The 20,883-nt window shown below is 32.4% G+C and overlaps 1 protein-coding gene across 4 annotated transcripts in view; it reads left to right on the top strand.

Moving 5' to 3' along the window:
* The window catches only part of LOC149788544 (uncharacterized), a 176,941-nt gene that overhangs the window by 136,935 nt on the left and 19,123 nt on the right, over nucleotides 1–20,883 (top strand). For 2 of the 4 annotated variants that reach the window (XM_089974570.1, XM_089974568.1), the window contains exons 7-8: nucleotides 9,194–9,238; nucleotides 18,828–18,922. In XM_089974570.1, the coding sequence (XP_089830696.1) occupies nucleotides 9,194–9,238; nucleotides 18,828–18,922 (140 nt within the window). The remainder of the gene's footprint in view (nucleotides 1–9,193; nucleotides 9,239–18,827; nucleotides 18,923–20,883) is intronic. The other 2 variants (XM_089974571.1, XM_089974569.1) reach the window with 1 other exon arrangement.

Here is a 20,883-nt window from a genome sequence, read left to right as displayed (position 1 = left end):
TAATATTACAAATAAAATGTGTTGTATTGATGTCATGTCTTGTTTTACCAGATTAGAGACTGCGAAGCTTGTTGGTTCTGGCCTTTTCTTGTGTTTATGCTATCAGCTGATTAGGCAGAATTATAAAACATTCCAAGGTATCCTTTTACAGTGGAGCTTTCCATAGACTTGATATTTGGGTTTGTGGCTTTACGCAGTGTGAGAAATCAATATCTTTTCCACAGTTGTGTAATCAATGACCTGATCTGGTTCCATTTCAAATTGTATCTTGTACAGCCAGACTAGCAGTTTTTTTTATTCCTCAAGCACTTCAGCAGCCAGCCAATATGCAGGGATGTTCAATTTGACAATGTTGAGCCTACAGAGTCACAGGAATGTTAAGTTATATCCATTACATTTTCACTTTAAAAACATAATGGATGTTTACAAAAATGTCAAAAATCAAATTAGGTTATTGTGACCTACATATTATAATTTCTGTTTCATGGGGTTTCATTCTTGCTAAAAACCAGTATTTCACACTTGTATCACTATGACCAATAAGACTACAATATCACTGTTACCAGTAAGACTACATTGTCACTATGACCAATAGGACTACAGTATCACTGTGATCAATAAGGGTAAAATGTCACTGTGACCAGTAAGACTACACTGTCACTGTGACCAATAAGGGTACAGTGTCAATGTTACCAATAAGACTACAATGTCACTGTGACCAAAAAGGGTACAGTGTCAATGTTACCACTAAGACTACAATGTCACTGTGACCAATAAAGCTACATTGTTTATGTCACCATTAAAGCTGCAGTATCAGTAATGAAAATGTGACCTATATGGCCTAATGCCAAAGATTATCTTCATTACTGTTTTAAATACTTTGCATTCCTAATTTTTATCCTTGTGGGCCCCTGTAGTTTTTTAAAACTTGATTTAAAAAAAACTGAGTGTATGTTTTTTGTCTACAAAGTCAGACTTCTGTCAGTGTCATTTAATATTTTTGTGCTGAAAATAAAGTTAGTAGGACAACTTTCTGATATGTTTTATATTCAGATCACATTAATGAAGTACAAGGGGGAGCAATAATAGCTTGTTTGTAGATCATTGAACTCATAAACGGCTCCGGTGGCCTAGTGGGTAGAGCATCCACCTCGGATGCGGCAGGTCGTGGGTTCGATCCCCAGCCGAGTCATACCAAAAACTTACAAATAATGGTACTAACAGCTGCTTCACTTGACGCTCTGTATAAACAGGTTAGTGTTAGGGCTGGTCTGCCTGGTGTCAGGATAATGTGACTGGGTTGGACAAAATGCTACACGTCTGCAGCATGATGCCCCAGTGCCAGACATCACGATAAACTGCCACACTGCAGACATCTTAGCGATATGACTGAAAAATTGTTAAAGTTACTTTTTTTAAAAAATCCAAATCCAATCCGAACTCATAATCCAAGGGGATTGGGTTTGATACTTGATGAAGTCAGTTACTTTAGACCATATATCAACATCATCCGAAATAATATCAATATTAAATGATTTCAGGTGATTATATTGCAAAAACATCATTTTCCTCATTTTTTTTTGTTACTGATGGAAAGATAGAGAATGTCTTTTTTATAAATCTTGATTAAGGATCAATGAAGTGTGCATTTTTTCTATGATGAAATCAAATGAATTAAAGAAATGAACTGATTAAACATCAAACTCTATCATAAAACTCCATGAAGCAATTATCTTGATTAGTGGCATTTGGTGGCTTTTGTGCAGCCATTTCTAACACAACTGAAAACTGTAGGCAATGAGGAATTTGCAGAACATGGAAAAAGAATTGATTATTGTCATGCATAAACCAAATCACACACGGCCTGTAGGTTGAATATATAATTCATCAAGGTTAATGAAGTGGGTTTTGTTGTTGACCCATCTACAGTTTGTATTAACAGACAGATTTTATACCAATCAAACAGTTGACCATTTGTACCCTATTTTTGAAGTTCATCATGCTTTCAGTTGTCCAGAATTTAAGCTCATGGAGTTTTCGTATTATAGTATGATTTGTAGTTCATTTAATAAACACTAATACTTAACCTGGTCTTTTGTTGCCAGCATTGCTTAGGGCGTGTATGGTAAGGACAAAAGGCCTTGTACTGTAAATCATTGATTAGTCTCATTCATCCCGGACGCTTGCTACAAGTACAGGAAAAACTGTTGAATAGTTTATATTGAGGCCAGTTTTCAGGTATACCATATCAGCCCACATATATTACACACACAAGTCTGAAGACCATATACCCAGATCTGTCAGCACATTATTCAATGCTAGACCTGGCTGTATTATGTTGCCAGTGTGTTATATGTGAGTATTCAGCAATAGACCTGGGTGTACTCCATTGCCACTGTTTTATATATGAGTATTCAATGATAGACCTGGGTGTACTCCATTGCCAGTGTGTTATATATGAGTATTCAATGATAGACCTGGGTGTACTCCATTGCCAATGTGTTATATATGAGTATTCAATGATAGACCTGGGTGTACTCCATTGCCAATGTGTTATATATGAGTATTCACTGATAGACCTGGGTGTACTCCATTGCCAATGTGTTATATATGAGTATTCAATGATAGACCTGGGTGTACTCCATTGCCAATGTGTTATATATGAGTATTCAATGATAGACCTGGGTGTACTCCATTGCCAATGTGTTATATATGAGTATTCAATGATAGACCTGGGTGTACTCCATTGCCAATGTGTTATATATGAGTATTCAATGATAGACCTGGGTGTACTCCATTGCCACTGTGTTATATATGAGTATTCACAGATAGACCTGAGTGTACTCCATTGCCAATGTGTTATATATGAGTATTCAATGATAGACCTGTGTGTACTCCATTGCCATTGTGTTATATATGAGTATTCAGTGATAGACATGCATCTACTCCATTGCCACTATGTTATATATGAGTATTCAATGAGAGACCTGGGTGTACTCCATTGCCACTGTGTTATATATGAGTATTCAATGATAGACCTGGGTGTACTCCATTGCCACTGTGTTATATATGAGTATTCAACGATATACCTCCATGTACTCCATTGCCAGTGTGTTATATATATGTATTCAGTGATAGACCTGGATGTACTCTGTTGCTAGTGTGTTATATTATCACGTCACTGTGGTCTTAAAATAAGTAATAAAAAAGAGTGAGATGCAACAAGCTTTGTAACATTTAACAAATAACTTATTTTAGTAGAGTACAAAGTGAAAATATAATAAATAGAACTTACAGTATTGCAAAAATATTAAATTCCAAATAATCCTAGAATTGCTAACATAAATCCTAATGTACAAAGCTGTGAATAATCTTTAGTGGTATTCCAAATATTTTCCAGCGCTGAAGGTGTTGTTGTGCCTGTAATGGTTAGTAGTCTCTGTTGTACTAATGTACCAATGACCTGAATTGTAATGATGTGCCAACAGTCTGTTTTGAATCATAATAATATAATCCAAAGTTTCCGTGTTTGAATTCACTATAATTCCCAGTTAATGTCTCTATCCAAGAAATATAATTATTTCCAGAGAATAATAATTTCAACATAATCAAAATCTGAACAGAACAATATAGTTCATATCTGCCCAGATGCTTTCACAGGAATAAATAAATTTTCCAGTAAACAAGATTATGAATAATAACCTAAATGAGGGCCAAACATTCATTTCTAGAAAATCTTAGTTATAATTAGAAGGTCTGTTGCTAAAATTATAATAAAGAACATGGTAAACAATGTTTTTTTTTTTACTCCGGCCTAGATACAAATATTTATTTCTCTGATAATGATCCTAATATTAAACCCACTTTCATAGAGAAAATATTACCTATGTATTAGTTGTTTACAGAATTCCTGTTAATAAAATGTGAACAGTCCTGAATTCCTGGTAATTAAATATAACCAGGCCTGAATTCCTGTAGATAAAATATAACCAGACCTGATTTTCTGTTAATTAAATATAACCAGGCCTGATTCCCTGTAGATAAAATATAACCAGGCCTGAAATCCTGTAGATAAAATATAACCAGATCTGATTTCCTGTTAATTAAATATAACCTGGCCTGATTTCCTGTAGATAAAATATAATCAGGCCTGAATTCCTTTACATAAAATATAACCAGACATGATTTCCTGTTAATTAAATATAACCAGGCCTGATTTCCTGTAGATAAAATATAACCAGGCCCGATTATCTGTTAATAAAATATAATCAGGCCTGAATTCCTGTAGATGAAATATAACCAGGCCTGAGTTCCTGTATATGAAATACAATCAGGCCTGATTTCCAGTTAATGAAATATAACCAGGCCTGAATTCCTGTATATGAAATATAATCAGGCCTAAGATCATATTGACAAAATGTGAACTGGCCTGAATTCCTTTTGATGAAATATAACCAGCCCTGAATTCCTGTTATTAAAATATAAGCAAGACTGAATTTCTGTTGATAAAATATAACTAGCCCTGAATTCCTATTAAAAAAGTATAACCAGGACCGAATTCCAGTTGATAAAATATAACCAGTCCTGAGTTCCTGTTGATAAAATGAATCTAGTCCTGAATTCCTGTTGATAATAAATAACCAGACCTGAATTCCTGTTGATAAAATGTAACCAGGCCTGAATTTCTGTTGATAAAATATAACCAGTCCTGATTTCCTGTTGATAAAATATAACCAAGACTGGATTCCTGTTCGTAAAATATAACCAGTCCTGAATTCCTGTTGATAAAATAAAACCAAGACTGAATTCCTGTTAATAAAGTATAACCAAGACTGAATTCCTGTTGATAAAATATAACCAGTCCTGATTTCCTGTTGATAAAATATAACCAAGACTGGATTCCTGTTGATCAAATATAACCAGTCCTGAATTCCTATTCCTGTTAATAAAGTATAACCAAGACTGAATTCCTATTGATAGAATATAACCAGTATTGAATTCATGTTAATCAGATGTATCTGGGCATGAATTCCTGTTAATAAAATGTTACCAAGACTGAATTCCTGTTGATAAAATATAACCAGGACTGAATTCCTGTTTATAAAGTATATCCAAGACTGAATTTCTGTTAATAAAATGTAACCAAGACTTAATTCCAGTTGATAAAATATAACCAGTCCTGAATGTGGAAAATTAAATACAAGTATAGAATGCAGCAGTCTGATTGGTTGAAATTTAAGTCTGATTTAAATTAATCAATTATGACCTCATATGAGCTGAGCAGAAACTATACATCGTATTATTCTACCTGGTTGGATTATGTAAGTAATTCTAACTGTTAGGATTATTTAAAGAATTCACATTCAGTTTTGAATTAACCCCTATGTATTATGAAATTTATGTAGTCCTAATAATTAGAATTAATTGCAATGAATAGTTTGAGATGACCTCATTTTTGAAGTCTTATGGCCAGATGTATAGTTAGTGCCAAATAAAGTGTTATGGCTAAATATATAATGTTATAGCCAAATATAAAGTGTTATGGCTTAAAGAACCGAGAACTTCATCTGATCATCTGGAACTCAAACATTTTTGTGCTAAAAAACTACCAAGCAATAGAAAGTTTGAAATTCCTGAAATGATTCCAGAATTTGTGTTGAAATATATTTTTAAAAATGGATGATTGTAAAGCTATTGGACTTGATATGACTGGACCAAGGCTACTAAAGGTATATGAACCTGCAATATTAGAAAGTTTAACTTTCATTTGTAATGAAAGTATTAGGTCTAATAAATTTCCATAAACATGGAAAACTGCCAAGGTTATACCACTGCATAAAGCAGGAACAAAAGATGATGTAAATAACTACAGACCCATCTCTATCCTTCCTTGTCTCTCCAAATTACTAGAAAAACATGTACATGATTCTTTTCTCAACTATTTAAACACTTATGATCTTATTCATGATAATCAGTCTGGCTTTCACCAGAATCACTCCTGTGAAACTGCACTTGTATCTTTGATTGATAAATAGCTGAAAGCATTAGATCAAGGAGAAATGGTAGGTACTATAATGGTTGATTTTCGTAAAGCTTTTGATCTTGTAGACCATAAAATTTCGCTTGAAAACTAAAAATCTAAGTGAAATCTCCTTAAACTGGTTTACTTCTTACTTAACTGATAGAGTGAAAAAAGTATCTTTAAATGGTCAACTTTCTCTAAGTGAAAATATTAATTGTGGAGTACCACAGGGCTCTATCCTTGGACATCCGTCATTCAATCTTTTTATCAACAACTTACCTCGTAAGATAGGAACTTCATTTTCTTCCACTGACTTTTATGCAGATGATACTACACTGTCTGAGATTGGTAAAACCAAAATGGTACTTGAAAATAACTTACAAAATTCTCTCGACAGACTTCAAGTATGGTGCAAGGAAAACAGTATGATCATAAATACAGAAAAAATGAAAGCCCCACTAGTTACAATGCAACAAAAATTAGCAAGGCTAGATAGTGACAAACACCAGGTTCTGCTTGAAAATGTAAGCCTTAATATGACCTCTCATGATAAAATTTTTGGTGTATTTGTAGATAACAATCTTACTTGGTCTGTTCACATTAAACACATTTCAAAAAAGGTTAATTCTTATCTTTGGCTACTGAGGAAAATCAAAACATACATTCCTCTTCAGTATAGGGTCATCTTTTATAAAAGTTATATTCAGCAATATCTAGATTATTGTAATGTAATTTGGGGTAGTACCTCTAATTAAAAAATAACAACACTTTTAAGACTCCAAAAGAGGGCTTAATGCCAAATAATTCTAGATCAATGTATAGACAGTTTCCAGGGTGCAAAGAATAATTTAAAGATTTTAACAATACATGAAAGAATATTTCTTAGAAAGGCCAAATTGATGTGTACAGTATTCAAAAAAGCCATTCCTGTCTATCTAAGCAATATCTTTCACCAAAGATATGCTGATGGTACTCCAAATATAAGGTCCATAAGAAGTACATTTTACCAAAGCCAAATATGAAATTGTTTTAAAAAAAGTTTTCAATATACTGTTCCACTGGTATGGGACAACATTCCCAGTGACACAAGGCAGGCTCCTAGCATTTCTTCTTTTCTTAATCATTTTCTTAAATGGATGAAATCTTTAGACAGTTTAACAGTTCTAGTACAATAAATGCTGCCTGCTTTTCTGTAATTTTGCATCATTTTCACAGTTGAATTTTTTAAAGGTAGTATGATATTTTATATATGTTTATGTGTTCACAGATGTCAGTGCATGTGTCCAGGCTTGATACATTGAATTTTAAAATCACTTAATTATTTAGTGTCAAGCCAGATTCTTCACATCATTTTGTATATACTGTATAAATTGTTACATAACAGATAGAAGGCCTCAAGTTAGATTAGTTCTGTAACTTATCGAGTTACCATCTCTAAATAAAGTCTTTATAGTGTAATGGCCAAATATAAAGTGTTATGACCAAGTATAAAGTGTTATGGCCAAGTATATAGTGTTATGGCCAAGTATATAGTGTTATGGCCAAATATGTAGTGTTATAGCCAAGTATATAGTGTTATGACCAAATATATAGTGTTATGGCCTAGTATATAGTGTTATGGCCAAATATATAGTGTTATGGCCAAATATAAAGTGTTATGGCCACAATGTGTAAATAAATCTTAAGGTATCAGTAAAACAAATATCTTTATTTTGCTATTTGAGTGTTTGATTGAATGTCATAGTTTTACTGGTGTTACTGAGTCATCCAACTCAGTCTGGTATCACTGAGTCGGTATATATATATGTACTAATTATAGTAAGTAAACCTTCATCTTCCTCAAGCTCTGCAAGAAATTTTTTTTTTAAACCAGTTTTTTGTACCTTTGAAAAAAATTTGAATGAATTTGCTGAAAAGTCGTTTTGCTGGTGGCTGTATACATGTACATACTATACTAAAATTGCTGCAAAACTTCTCCTGTGACTGTCCCAAAAACGAGACCAACTCTATAAAATGGTGACAACTTTGTTTTGGTCATCCTTTTTAATTTGTAGAAAAGCAAACTTGTCCTCAGAAACAAACCCAGAAATGAGACTACCCTCCAAATTAAGACCTCAATCTACCATCACCCCCAACTGCTCAGTTGCCTTCATATGGGGTTGTACTTTTCATTGCATTCAATTCAGTTTCCTTCAAAAATGTGCTAGTTCAGTCAAGAACCTTTCTTCACCTTGCAAATCATGTTTTTTATGCAATCAGATTGTGTACATCTGTCATCACCATTAAGGTAAGAAAGAAAGAAACCTATAGAATTGAAGGTCTAATGGTCAGAGGTCAAAGTTCATTGTAAGTCTTGTAAGATAAAAAAAAATTTTTGCAGAGTCTAATTAGACCACATGTCTTTACCAAAGGTCAAGTTCATTGAGGTTCATTGTTAAGTAATGTACTCCATGAACCATGGCGTAATTTGACATACATGCATGACTTTTAAAATGGCATGGGCATATAATGTGATTTCCATGCATGAATTTTGTTAGCTTGGCATGGATGCATATTGTGACCTACATGCATGACTTTTATCATGATGTGGTCATGTAATGTGACCTACATATAGTACTTTTCTCATGGCATGAGTGTATAATATGATCTAGAAGTAGGACTTTTTAGCATGGCATGGATGTATAATGTGACCTGCATATAGGACTTTTTTAACATGGCATGCAATGGGACCTACATGCAGGACTTAGCAAGGTGTATATGACCTACATGCAGGACTTAGCAGGGTGTATATGACCTACATGCAGGACTTAGCAAGGTGTATATGACCTACATGCAGGACTTAGCAGGGTGTATATGACCTACATGCAGGACTTAGCAGGGTGTATATGACCTACATGCAGGACTTAGCAGGGTGTATATGACCTACATGTAGGACTTTTTAAAATGGCATGGATGTATAATGTTCCAGTCACAGTATGCTAGTTTAAATGCTGTGATAGTATTTTCTTTGAACTGTGACAATGTATTTTGTTATATGAAGCAAGTTTTGTTACATTGGATAAATGATTAAACATGAAAAGAGTTTCAGTGATGCCTACTGTTCTTCCTCAACATGTATCAAGGTTTGTATTGATGATTGTCATTAATTATGAAATGTAATCTGTTTTTAAGAGGATGAGATGCCAGAGAGAAAGAGAGAGATGATGGAACTCTTGGGTATGCTTGTTGTCCTGTCTCCATGGCAACCCTAATTAACATATACATTAATATTTTATAGATGTGATTGGATATCAGTGCAATAGATCTACTCTTTCCATAGCTTCATTTTTTTCCCCATGTGGTGGTGTTGCAAAGTGCCTTCCTTGACCTTTCAATAGCTGTGTTAATTATCAGAAGAAAAAAATCAATTAATATTCTCTTACCTTATTTGCTTATTATTAACAATCAACTGCCCTGCTGGTTTAATGGTGTGTGTCAGTTGCGTAGACATGTATTTACTGCACACCTTTCTCCAACAAAATATTTACTCCATCTTCTATTACTTACATACAAATCAAATAAATACTTGTTTGTATACCAACTGGCTTTCCTATATACTTCTTCAATACTGCATAGCTGTTTGCAAACACCAATAATGCTACCTATTTTGATGTCATCTTTATTGATAATGGCATCCATAGATAAATTTGGATCAATAACGATTGTCCTTCTTTAATTTTTTGGGGAATATTTTTTTATATAGGTGTTTTAAATCCTGCAATAAATCAGTCTATACTTTTAAGACAGTCTTAAACTACCTGTGTTTCGCCAATTAATAAAAGGAATATGAATTAATAATCACCTTTAAAATCAGTTAATAAAAAGAAAATCAATTAACCTCAAAATGTACTTTAATTGGAGGATTTGAAGACTTGGAGACTGTAACATCCTGTTACAAAAAGCTTATGATTGGTTAGATCCCTAACTACAGAATGGCCCTCATAATTCTATTACTTATAATGGCATATTATTTGATTCATACAATTTCACACCTACTTCTGATATCATCAGTATATTCAGCAGTTATCAGTCAGGTGCCATGATGAAATCCTCAGTAACTTTTAACTGTCTGGACCCTAATTTTTACAGATCTAAATTTCAACATTTAATTTACAGATTTATGATGGCAAACAGATCTCATTTATCACAAACAGATCTCAATTATCTCAAACAGATCTCAACTTAAACTTTTAATATTAGATCATTGGATGGCAAACAGATCTCAATTTGAACTTTTAATTTACAGGTCATTGGATGGCAAATAGATCTCAGTTTAAACTTTTAATTTAAAGATTTTGTGATGGCAAACTGATCTCATTTTAAACATTTAATTTACAGATCATTGGATGGCAAACAGATTTCAATTTAAACTTTCAATTTAAAGATTTTGTGATGACAAACAGATCTCAGTTTAAACTTTTAATTTAAATATTTTGTGATGGCAAACAGATCTCAATTATCACAAACTTTTAATTTGAAGATTTTGTGATGCCGAACAGATCTCAATTTAAACTTTTAATTTTTCGATTTTGTGATGGCAAATAGATCTCAGTTTAAGCTTTCAATTTAAAGAATATGTGATGGCAAACAGACCTCAATTTAAGCTTTTATTTTAAAGAATATATAATGGCAAACAGATCACAGTTATCACAAACAGATATCAATTAAAGCTTTTAATTTAATGAATATGTGATGGCAAACAGATCTGGCTTTAAGTTCTTAATTCACTGTTTAGTGCATATTATAAGATATGGATTAAAGTTATCATCAAGATTACGTTTGATCTTACTTTGATTTAATTCATATTTCAGTTTTGTGTCAGTCCTGAAATATAGCCAGAGATGTGTTGTTTTTTAATGTATTTTTTCTTTTTGCTTAATATTTTTTTCACTTTCTTATTATTCATTATCATTTGATTGGTCAATCTAATGTATCGACCGCAGTAAATATCTCTCAGTGTTCAAAAGGACAATTTTCTTAGTGGACTGGGAAATTGAGCATAGAAAAGGGTAGATATTATTTATGTGAACAGAAGCTTCTCAGAGTTTTATGCGTTCTTTTTAATACATGTCTTTTATCTCACTTATATGAGTATATTAACTCAATTCTGTGATTTGGATCATTATTAGTGCTGAATGTCAAAATGACCTTTTCTGTCTGTCCATCCATGCATCGTCCATCCATTCACACTTCTTGTAACCACCATAGCTCTGCAACCCTCATCCATTTGGTGTGTGAATTGCCTAATACATACAGATGTGAATTTCAAAGGCAGCTTCTTTTTACATCATAGATAATCATGCATAAAATTGTCTCAAATTCTCACATAGTAGGTACAGTGTCAGAATGGTGTGGCTAATCAGACCCAAAATTGGCATCAATTTTCAGCTTTGTTATAGGTAAATAATAATTTTTTATTATGGGGGGGGGGCAGTAAAGAGAAAGCATTTGAAGGAGTGTGAATGTATTTTTATGTTGGTGGGTCTTTACATTGCACAACATCATCCTTTTACAGCTGTAAAATGAATGGTTATTAATGACTACAGTAAAAGTAAACTGAATGGTTATTAATGACTACAGTAAAAGTAAACTGAAAGGATATTAATGACTACAGTAAAAGTACACTGAAAGGATATTAATGACTACAGTAATAGTAAACTGAATGGTTATTAATGACATAGGTAAAATCAGTCAGAACTATATGAATTTTTTTGCTGACATTGGTAAGAGCCAAATCAGAATTATATGAACAAAGAACTTTATGAGACAAGGGTATCTTTATTAAATATTTGTCAGAGTTCTGTAAAAATGTATGTGTGTGTGTGTTTGCTTTTCACTAACTAATGAATAAATAGTTGAAATAAAATGGGGTAGTTCAAATCACTCACAGCACTGCTAGTTCACATATGAACACATGGATAGGTTCAGTTTCCATAATTCAAAATACACACTGAAAGCCCTTGAAAAAGGCCTTAAAATACTTGCCATGATTGTATGAACCATAATTCAAAATACACACTGAAAGCCCTTGAAAAAGGCCTTAAAATACTTGCCATGGTTGTATGAACACATGGATAGGTTCAGTTTCCATAATTCAAAATACACACTGAAAGCCCTTGAAAAAGGCCTTAAAATACTTGCCATGGGAAAGCCCTTGAAAAAGGCCTTAAAATACTTGCCATGGGAAAGCCCTTGAAAAAGGCCTTAAAATACTTGCCATGGGAAAGCCCTTGAAAAAGGCCTTAAAATACTTGCCATAGTTGTATGAACCATGATTCAAAATGAAGTTTGCATTGTAGAGCTTGCAGGATTTTCTTGACTTTTGTTTTTCTTCTTTCTCACGTAACTTCAATAATCATGTTTTATCACAAGTGTAGTACAATGAGATGCTTTTTTTCAAAGCAATTTTGTTTATCTGGTTAATCCAGGCATAATACTCATGCTTTATCCAAGTGTTACTCTTTGTTTTTTCCAAGTGTAGTACTCCTGGTTAATCCCAAGTGTAGTACTCCTGGTTAATCCCAAGTGTTGTAGTCATAGTTAATCCCCAATGTTGTACTCCTGGTTAATCCCAAGCATAGTACTCCTGGTTAATCCCAAGTGTAGCACTCCTGGTTAATCCCAAGTGTTGTAGTCCTAGTTAATCCCAAGTCTTGTACTCATGGCTAATCCCAAGCATAGTGCTCAGGCTTAATGCCAAGTGTAGTACTCCTGGTTAATCCCAAGTCTTGTACTCCTGCTTAATCCCAAGCATAGTGCTCCTGGTTAATCCCAAGCATAGTGCTCCAGCTTAATGCCAAGTGTAGTACTCCTGGTTAATCCCAAGTCTTGTACTCCTGCTTAATCCCAAGCATAGTGCTCCTGGTTAATCCCAAGTGTTGTATTCATGCTTAATCCAAAGTGTAGTTATCCTGGTTAATTGCAGGTATTTTACTCCAGGTTAATCCCAGGTGTAGTACTCCTGGTTAATCCTGTGTGTACTACTCCTGGTTAATCCCAATTGTGATTTTTGGTTTTGTTTTGAGCTTAAGTTCAAGTGCTTTAAAATAGTCAAGAACAGAGTGTCTTATTGTCTATTAAGATGCTTTAGGATTAATTTTTGTTTCTTATGGATCAATTTGATCTTTCTGAATTGACAGGTCATAGATTAAGTGTTTTTCTGTTATGGATCAATATGATCTTTCTGACTTAACAGGTCAGATTAAGTTTTTTTTATTATGGATCAATGTGATATTTCTGACTTAGCAGATGACAGGTTAAGTTCTGTTTATTAAGGATTAATGTCATCTCTCTGACTTGACAAATCACAGATTAAGTTCTATTTGTTATTGACTATTGGGATCATTCTCACTTCAGAAATCACAGATTATTTACATAATTTTCTTCCTTTCTTTCAAAATGGCTAGCATTAACAAATTCTTCATTCTTTATCCAAGTAGAATGTTTGTGATTTTCCTGAATTTAACCTTGTTATTTACCACAAAAATGAAGTATTAAGTTGATAATAGATTAAATACATGAAATAGCCCAGTCTATGATAAATGAAGTATTACGTTGATAATAGATTATGAACATAAAATAGCCCAGTCTATGATAAATGAAGTATTACATTGATAATAGATTATGAACATAAAATAGCCCAGTCTATGATAAATGAAGTATTATGTTGATAATAGATTATGAACATGAAATAGCCCAGTCTGTGATAAATGAAGTATTAAGTTGATAATAGATTATGAACATGAAATAGCCCAGTCTATGATAAATGAAGTATTAAGTTGATAATAGATCATGAACATGAAATAGCCCAGTCGATTATGAACATGAAATAGCCCAGTCTATGATAAATGAAGTATTAAGTTGATAATATATTATGAACATGAAATAGCCCAGTCTATGATAAATGAAGTATTAAGTTGATAATAGATTATGAACATGAAATAGCCCAGTCAATGATAAATGAAGTATTACATTGATAATAGATTAAATACATGAAATAGCCCAGTCTATGATAAATGAAGTATTACGTTGATAATAGATTATGAACATAAAATAGCCCAGTCTATGATAAATGAAGTATTAAGTTGATAATAGATTATGAACATGAAATAGCCCAGTCTATGATAAATGAAGTATTACGTTGATAATAGATTATGAACATGAAATAGCCCAGTCTATGATAAATGAAGTATTAAGTTGATAATAGATTATGAACATGAAATAGCCCAGTCTATGATAAATGAAGTATTATGTTGATAATAGATTATGAACATGAAATAGCCCAGTCTATGATAAATGAAGTATTATGTTGATAATAGATTAAATACATGAAATAGCCCAGTCTATGATAAATGAAGTATTACGTTGATAATAGATTATGAACATGAAATAGCCCAGTCTATGATAAATGAAGTGTTAAGTTGATAATAGATTATGAACATGAAATAGCCCAGTCTATGATAAATGAAGTATTACATTGATAATAGATTATGAACATGAAATAGCCCAGTCTATGATAAATGAAGTATTATGTTGATAATAGATTAAATACATGAAATAGCCCAGTCTATGATAAATGAAGTATTAAGTTGATAATAGATTATGAACATGAAATAGCCCAGTCTATGATAAATGAAGTATTAAGTTGATAATAGATTATGAACATAAAATAGCCCAGTCTATGATAAATGAAGTATTAAGTTGATAATAGATTATGAACATAAAATAGCCCAGTCTATGATAAATGAAGTATTAAGTTGATAATAGATTATGAACATGAAATAGCCCAGTCTATGATAAATGAAGTATTACGTTGATAATAGATTATGAACATGAAATAGCCCAGTCTGTGATAAATGAAGTATTAAGTTGATAATAGATTATGAACATAAAATAGCCCAGTCTATGATAAATGAAGTATTAAGTTGATAATAGATTATGAACATGAAATAGCCCAGTCTATGATAAATGAAGTATTAAGTTGATAATAGATTAAATACATGAAATAGCCCAGTCTATGATAAATGAAGTATTACGTTGATAATAGATTATGAACATGAAATAGCCCAGTCTGTGATAAATGAAGTATTAAGTTGATAATAGATTATGAACATAAAATAGCCCAGTCTATGATAAATGAAGTATTAAGTTGATAATAGATTATGAACATGAAATAGCCCAGTCTATGATAAATGAAGTATTAAGTTGATAATAGATTATGAACATAAAATAGCCCAGTCTATGATAAATGAAGTATTAAGTTGATAATAGATTATGAACATGAAATAGCCCAGTCTATGATAAATGAAGTATTATGTTGATAATAGATTAAATACATGAAATAGCCCAGTCTATGATAAATGAAGTATTACGTTGATAATAGATTATGAACATGAAATAGCCCAGTCTATGATAAATGAAGTATTAAGTTGATAATAGATTAAATACATGAAATAGCCCAGTCTATGATAAATGAAGTATTAAGTTGATAATAGATTATGAACATAAAATAGCCCAGTCTATGATAAATGAAGTATTAAGTTGATAATAGATTATGAACATGAAATAGCCCAGTCTATGATAAATGAAGTATTACATTGATAATAGATTATGAACATGAAATAGCCCAGTTGATTATGAACATGAAATAGCCCAGTCTATGATAAATGAAGTATTAAGTTGATAATAGATTATGAACATGAAATAGCCCAGTCTATGATAAATGAAGTATTACATTGATAATAGATTATGAACATAAAATAGCCCAGTCTATGATAAATGAAGTATTAAGTTGATAATAGATTATGAACATGAAATAGCCCAGTCTATGATAAATGAAGTATTACATTGATAATAGATTATGAACATAAAATAGCCCAGTCTATGATAAATGAAGTATTAAGTTGATAATAGATTATGAACATGAAATAGCCCAGTCTATGATAAATGAAGTATTACGTTGATAATAGATTATGAACATAAAATAGCCCAGTCTATGATAAATGAAGTATTAAGTTGATAATAGATTATGAACATGAAATAGCCCAGTCTGTGATAAATGAAGTATTACGTTGATAATAGATTATGAACATAAAATAGCCCAGTCTATGATAAATGAAGTATTAAGTTGATAATAGATTAAATACATGAAATAGCCCAGTCTATGATAAATGAAGTATTACGTTGATAATAGATTATGAACATGAAATAGCCCAGTCTATGATAAATGAAGTATTACGTTGATAATAGATTATGAACATAAAATAGCCCAGTCTATGATAAATGAAGTATTAAGTTGATAATAGATTATGAACATGAAATAGCCCAGTCTATGATAAATGAAGTATTACGTTGATAATAGATTATGAACATGAAATAGCCCAGTCTATGATAAATGAAGTATTAAGTTGATAATAGATTATGAACATGAAATAGCCCAGTCTATGATAAATGAAGTATTACGTTGATAATAGATTAAATACATGAAATAGCCCAGTCTATGATAAATGAAGTATTACATTGATAATAGATTATGAACATAAAATAGCCCAGTCTATGATAAATGAAGTATTAAGTTGATAATAGATTATGAACATGAAATAGCCCAGTCTATGATAAATGAAGTATTATGTTGATAATAGATTATGAACATGAAATAGCCCAGTCTGTGATAAATGAAGTATTAAGTTGATAATAGATTATGAACATGAAATAGCCCAGTCTATGATAAATGAAGTATTACGTTGATAATAGATTAAATACATGAAATAGCCCAGTCTATGATAAATGAAGTATTACGTTGATCGTAGATTATGAACCTGAAATAGCCCAGTCTGTGATAAATGAAGTATTAAGTTGATAATAGATTAAATACATGAAATAGCCCAGTCTATGATAAATGAAGTATTACGTTGATCGTAGATTATGAACCTGAAATAGCCCAGTCTGTGATAAATGAAGTATTAAGTTGATAATAGATTAAATACATGAAATAGCCCAGTCTATGATAAATGAAGTATTACTTTGATAATACATTATCAACATGAAATAGCCCAGTCTGTGATAAATGAAGTATTAAGTTGATCATAGATTATGAACCTGAAATAGCCCAGTCTGTGATAAATGAAGTATTACGTTGATAATACATTATCAACATGAAATAGCCCAGTCTGTGATAAATGAAGTATTAAGTTGATCATAGATCATCAACAAGAAATAGCCCAGTCTATGATAAATGAAGTACATGTATTAAGTTAACAATAGATTAAGAACCTGAAATAGCCCAGTCTATGATAAATGAAGTATTAAGTTGATAATAGATTATGAACATAAAATAGCCCAGTCTATGATAAATGAAGTATTACGTTGATCATAGATTAAGAACATGAAATAGCCCAGTCCACTCTTGGCCAATCAAGTCATAATGGTTGTTTTTCCACTCTCAGCCAATCACATCATAATGATTGTTTTCACTCTCGGCCAATCAAATCATTATGATCATGTTTCCACTATCAGCCAATCAGGTCATAATGATTGTGTTTCCACTCTCAGCCAATCAAGTTATTATGATTGTTTCTACTCTTAGCCAGTTGAGTAGTAGTGATTGTTTTTCCACTCTCGGCTAATCAAGTCATTATGATTGTGTTTCTACTCTCAGCCAATCAAGTCATTATGATTGTGTTCCACTTTTGGTCAGCCAAGTCTTTACGATTTGAGTTCCCACTCTTGGCCAATGAAAAGTCATTTGTAATTTGTTGACACAAAAATCTTGGGTTGAAACCTTTACAGCATTTTATGTCGATCTTCAGACAAAGCAGTAAGACCAGGTTGATACTATGCTGTTAATAATTTATTATTGCTCTGTGTGTTGGGTAAATCGGTTCATTGATGCACATGACATAAACAGCAAGATTTTTATTCACAGCATTCTTTCTGTCTTCCAAAAATGTGCAATATTTATAGATATTCCATCACTAATTCTTGTATGATTCTCTATTCATCTACAAAAATGTTTGTGTCTTAATAGTGTACCCTTTGTGGCAAATTAATTAACAGTATGAGTTATGTACTTATTTCTTGAAGATTTTATGAGAAAAAAAATCAATACTCCAGGCTCAGTTTGCAGCTGGATTCTTTGGATAATATTCCATGCCCAATTTCAATGTGCATTTCATGTCATCTTGATTTGGCTGTTTAATTCGTTTGAATTTGTCATTTATGTCTCCAAACAGTGTAGCGGATGTAAGTGGATTTTCTTTTATGCAGATGCAGGAAAATCCTTTTTAAGTTATTGCCATTGTTTTTCAGTATTCATCACTTCATTTTCTGGAAGTTATTATCACTGTATTTACATTTTGATATATTAATTTACTTCAGGTAATTACCATTTTGTTAATATTTATGAATACATTTACTATACATAATTACCATGTTTTTGTATTCATGAATGTATTGCATGTAATTACCATTGTGTCAATATAATCATGAAGTAATTTATTACAGAGGTAATTACCATTGTGTCAAGATTGATGAATTAATTTACTATAGCGTCAGTGTGCATGAATTAATTTACTACAGGTAATTACTATTGTGTCAAGATTGATGAATTAATTTACTATTGCATCAATGTGCATGAATTAATTTACTACAGGTAATTACAATTGTGTCAAGATTGATGAATTAATTTACTATTGCATCAGTGTGCATGAATTAATTTACTACAGGTAATTACAGTTGTGTTTCAATACTGAAAATCTTGTCTTGATAGGCAGAGAAGGAGCTGATGCCTTGTGGGTAAATCTCCGTCAAGAGTCAAATAAACGCCTTCTGAAAGAAGATGCCAGTATACCAAGGCAGTTAAAGGTCAGTTCATATAATGTAACACTAAACTCTTAGCCCATATACATTAATTCTAGATGAAATGATTGATGCAATTTTTCAATCTGTTTGTTGATGTTCAGTGTATTTTAATTCATTATTTTTTCATGTGATGCTGATGATCAAAGTACCACCACATTAGTAGCATCATATATTGTTACCCATATCCACCTGTTTGCCAATCATATCAGTAGGGTCATATATTGTTACCCATAACTATCTGTTTGTACATCATATATGTAGGGTCATATATTGTTACCCATATCCACCTGTTTGCCCATCATATCAGTAGGGTCATATATTGTTACCCTTATCCATCTGTTTGCCAATCATATCAGTAGGGTCATATATTGTTACCCATAACTATCTGTTTGCCCATCACATCAGTAGGGGCATATGATGTTACCCATATCCACCTGTTTGCCCATCATATCAGTAGGGTCATATATTGTTACCCATATCCACCTGTTTGCCCATCACATCAACAGGGTCATATATTGTTACCCTTATCTATCTGTTTGCCCATCAAACCTTGGTTATTTTTTGCATATTTCATTTTGTAATTTTTCACTCTAGCTGGCTAAAGCTCATCAAATCAAATAAAAATGAATAAACTGATTTCAAAATTTTTATATGAAATGAATTTTTTTAAAGATTCTGTATAAATATTTATTTCTTACCATTTAATCTTACATTGCTTATCTGGCATGTCATACAGATGTTCAGTCTGTAATTCCATATCGCACACCTAACTTTTCAGTATCACACATGCAGCCGGTAACTACTTTTACAACATGAAATATTCATTAATAGTGTACTTATAAAATATCAGGAATGGTTTATTACTATACATTTTAAACTATTAAAAAAATTTGTTTTTTAAATTCTAAGAAATGGATTCATACTGGGTGAAAATGGTCGCTTTTGACACAGAGGATAAAAGGGGAATACCATTATAGTGTCAAGGGGTTTATGGGCATTTCTTGGTATCTACTACTGGGAAATTTTAGTTAGTTGAGATTGACAACAATATTTTGGACGGAATGTTTAACATTGAGTTTTGAGATGAAGCTGGTGTGCAAAGTGACACAAAACATGACAGAGGGGAAGACTTCTTTGGGAGAGAAATCTTGCATTGAAAGCGTTATAAATCCAGACAAAATAAGAAAGACTCAGGGAATCAAGATTCAAGGCACGGTTAGAAATGCCCCTACATTTGGAGAGAAAACTTTACCCCTGTTTAATTGGACACTTAAATTGGTTCCTATCTTGTCACTGTAATGAAACCTGTGGTTTGTACCATGAACCATATACACCTAATACTGACAACACAGCTGTAAACAGATAATTCAGGGACAGTAACTATGACTACACCAGTTGATACTGACAACACAGCTGTAAACAGATAATTCAGGGACAGTTACTATGACTACACCATTTGATACTGACAACACAGCTATAAACAGATAATTCAGGGACAGTAACTATGACTACACTTGATCTTCAAATCAGTTTGCTAATTACCACAAAGTGTTGAATTCTGGGTGAAATGACATTATACAAAAAAGGTCTAAGAAATCAAGGAACAAAAACTTCTGAACCGTTCACTCGTTGATCTCATTCCCAGTTGCAGCAATGATGACTGACAGAAGAGACATTCCGCAATGTCAATCATATTACTGAGGAATCAAAACATTTTCATTTAGTAAATCTCTGTGTGTGTAGCTTTTAACAGTTTTTCAGTCATATCACTACAATGTCATTAGTGTGGCAGCTAGTGATGTCTAGCACTGGGGCAGACTTGTAGCATGATGTCCAACCCAGTCACATTATCCTGACACCAGGCCGACCAGTCCTAACACTAGCTTCCTAATGCTGATCACCCAGCAGTACCATTTTTATAAGTCTTGCGTATGATCGGCTGGGGATCAAACCTGCGACCTCCC

Source organism: Sinohyriopsis cumingii, chromosome 11 (assembly GCF_028554795.1).
Source record: "Sinohyriopsis cumingii isolate HCF-2022 chromosome 11, ASM2855479v2, whole genome shotgun sequence".
Classification (NCBI taxonomy): Eukaryota; Metazoa; Mollusca; class Bivalvia; order Unionida; family Unionidae; genus Sinohyriopsis; species Sinohyriopsis cumingii.
Note: the sequence above shows the minus strand (reverse complement) of the source record. Positions and strands in the feature narration are given on the sequence as shown.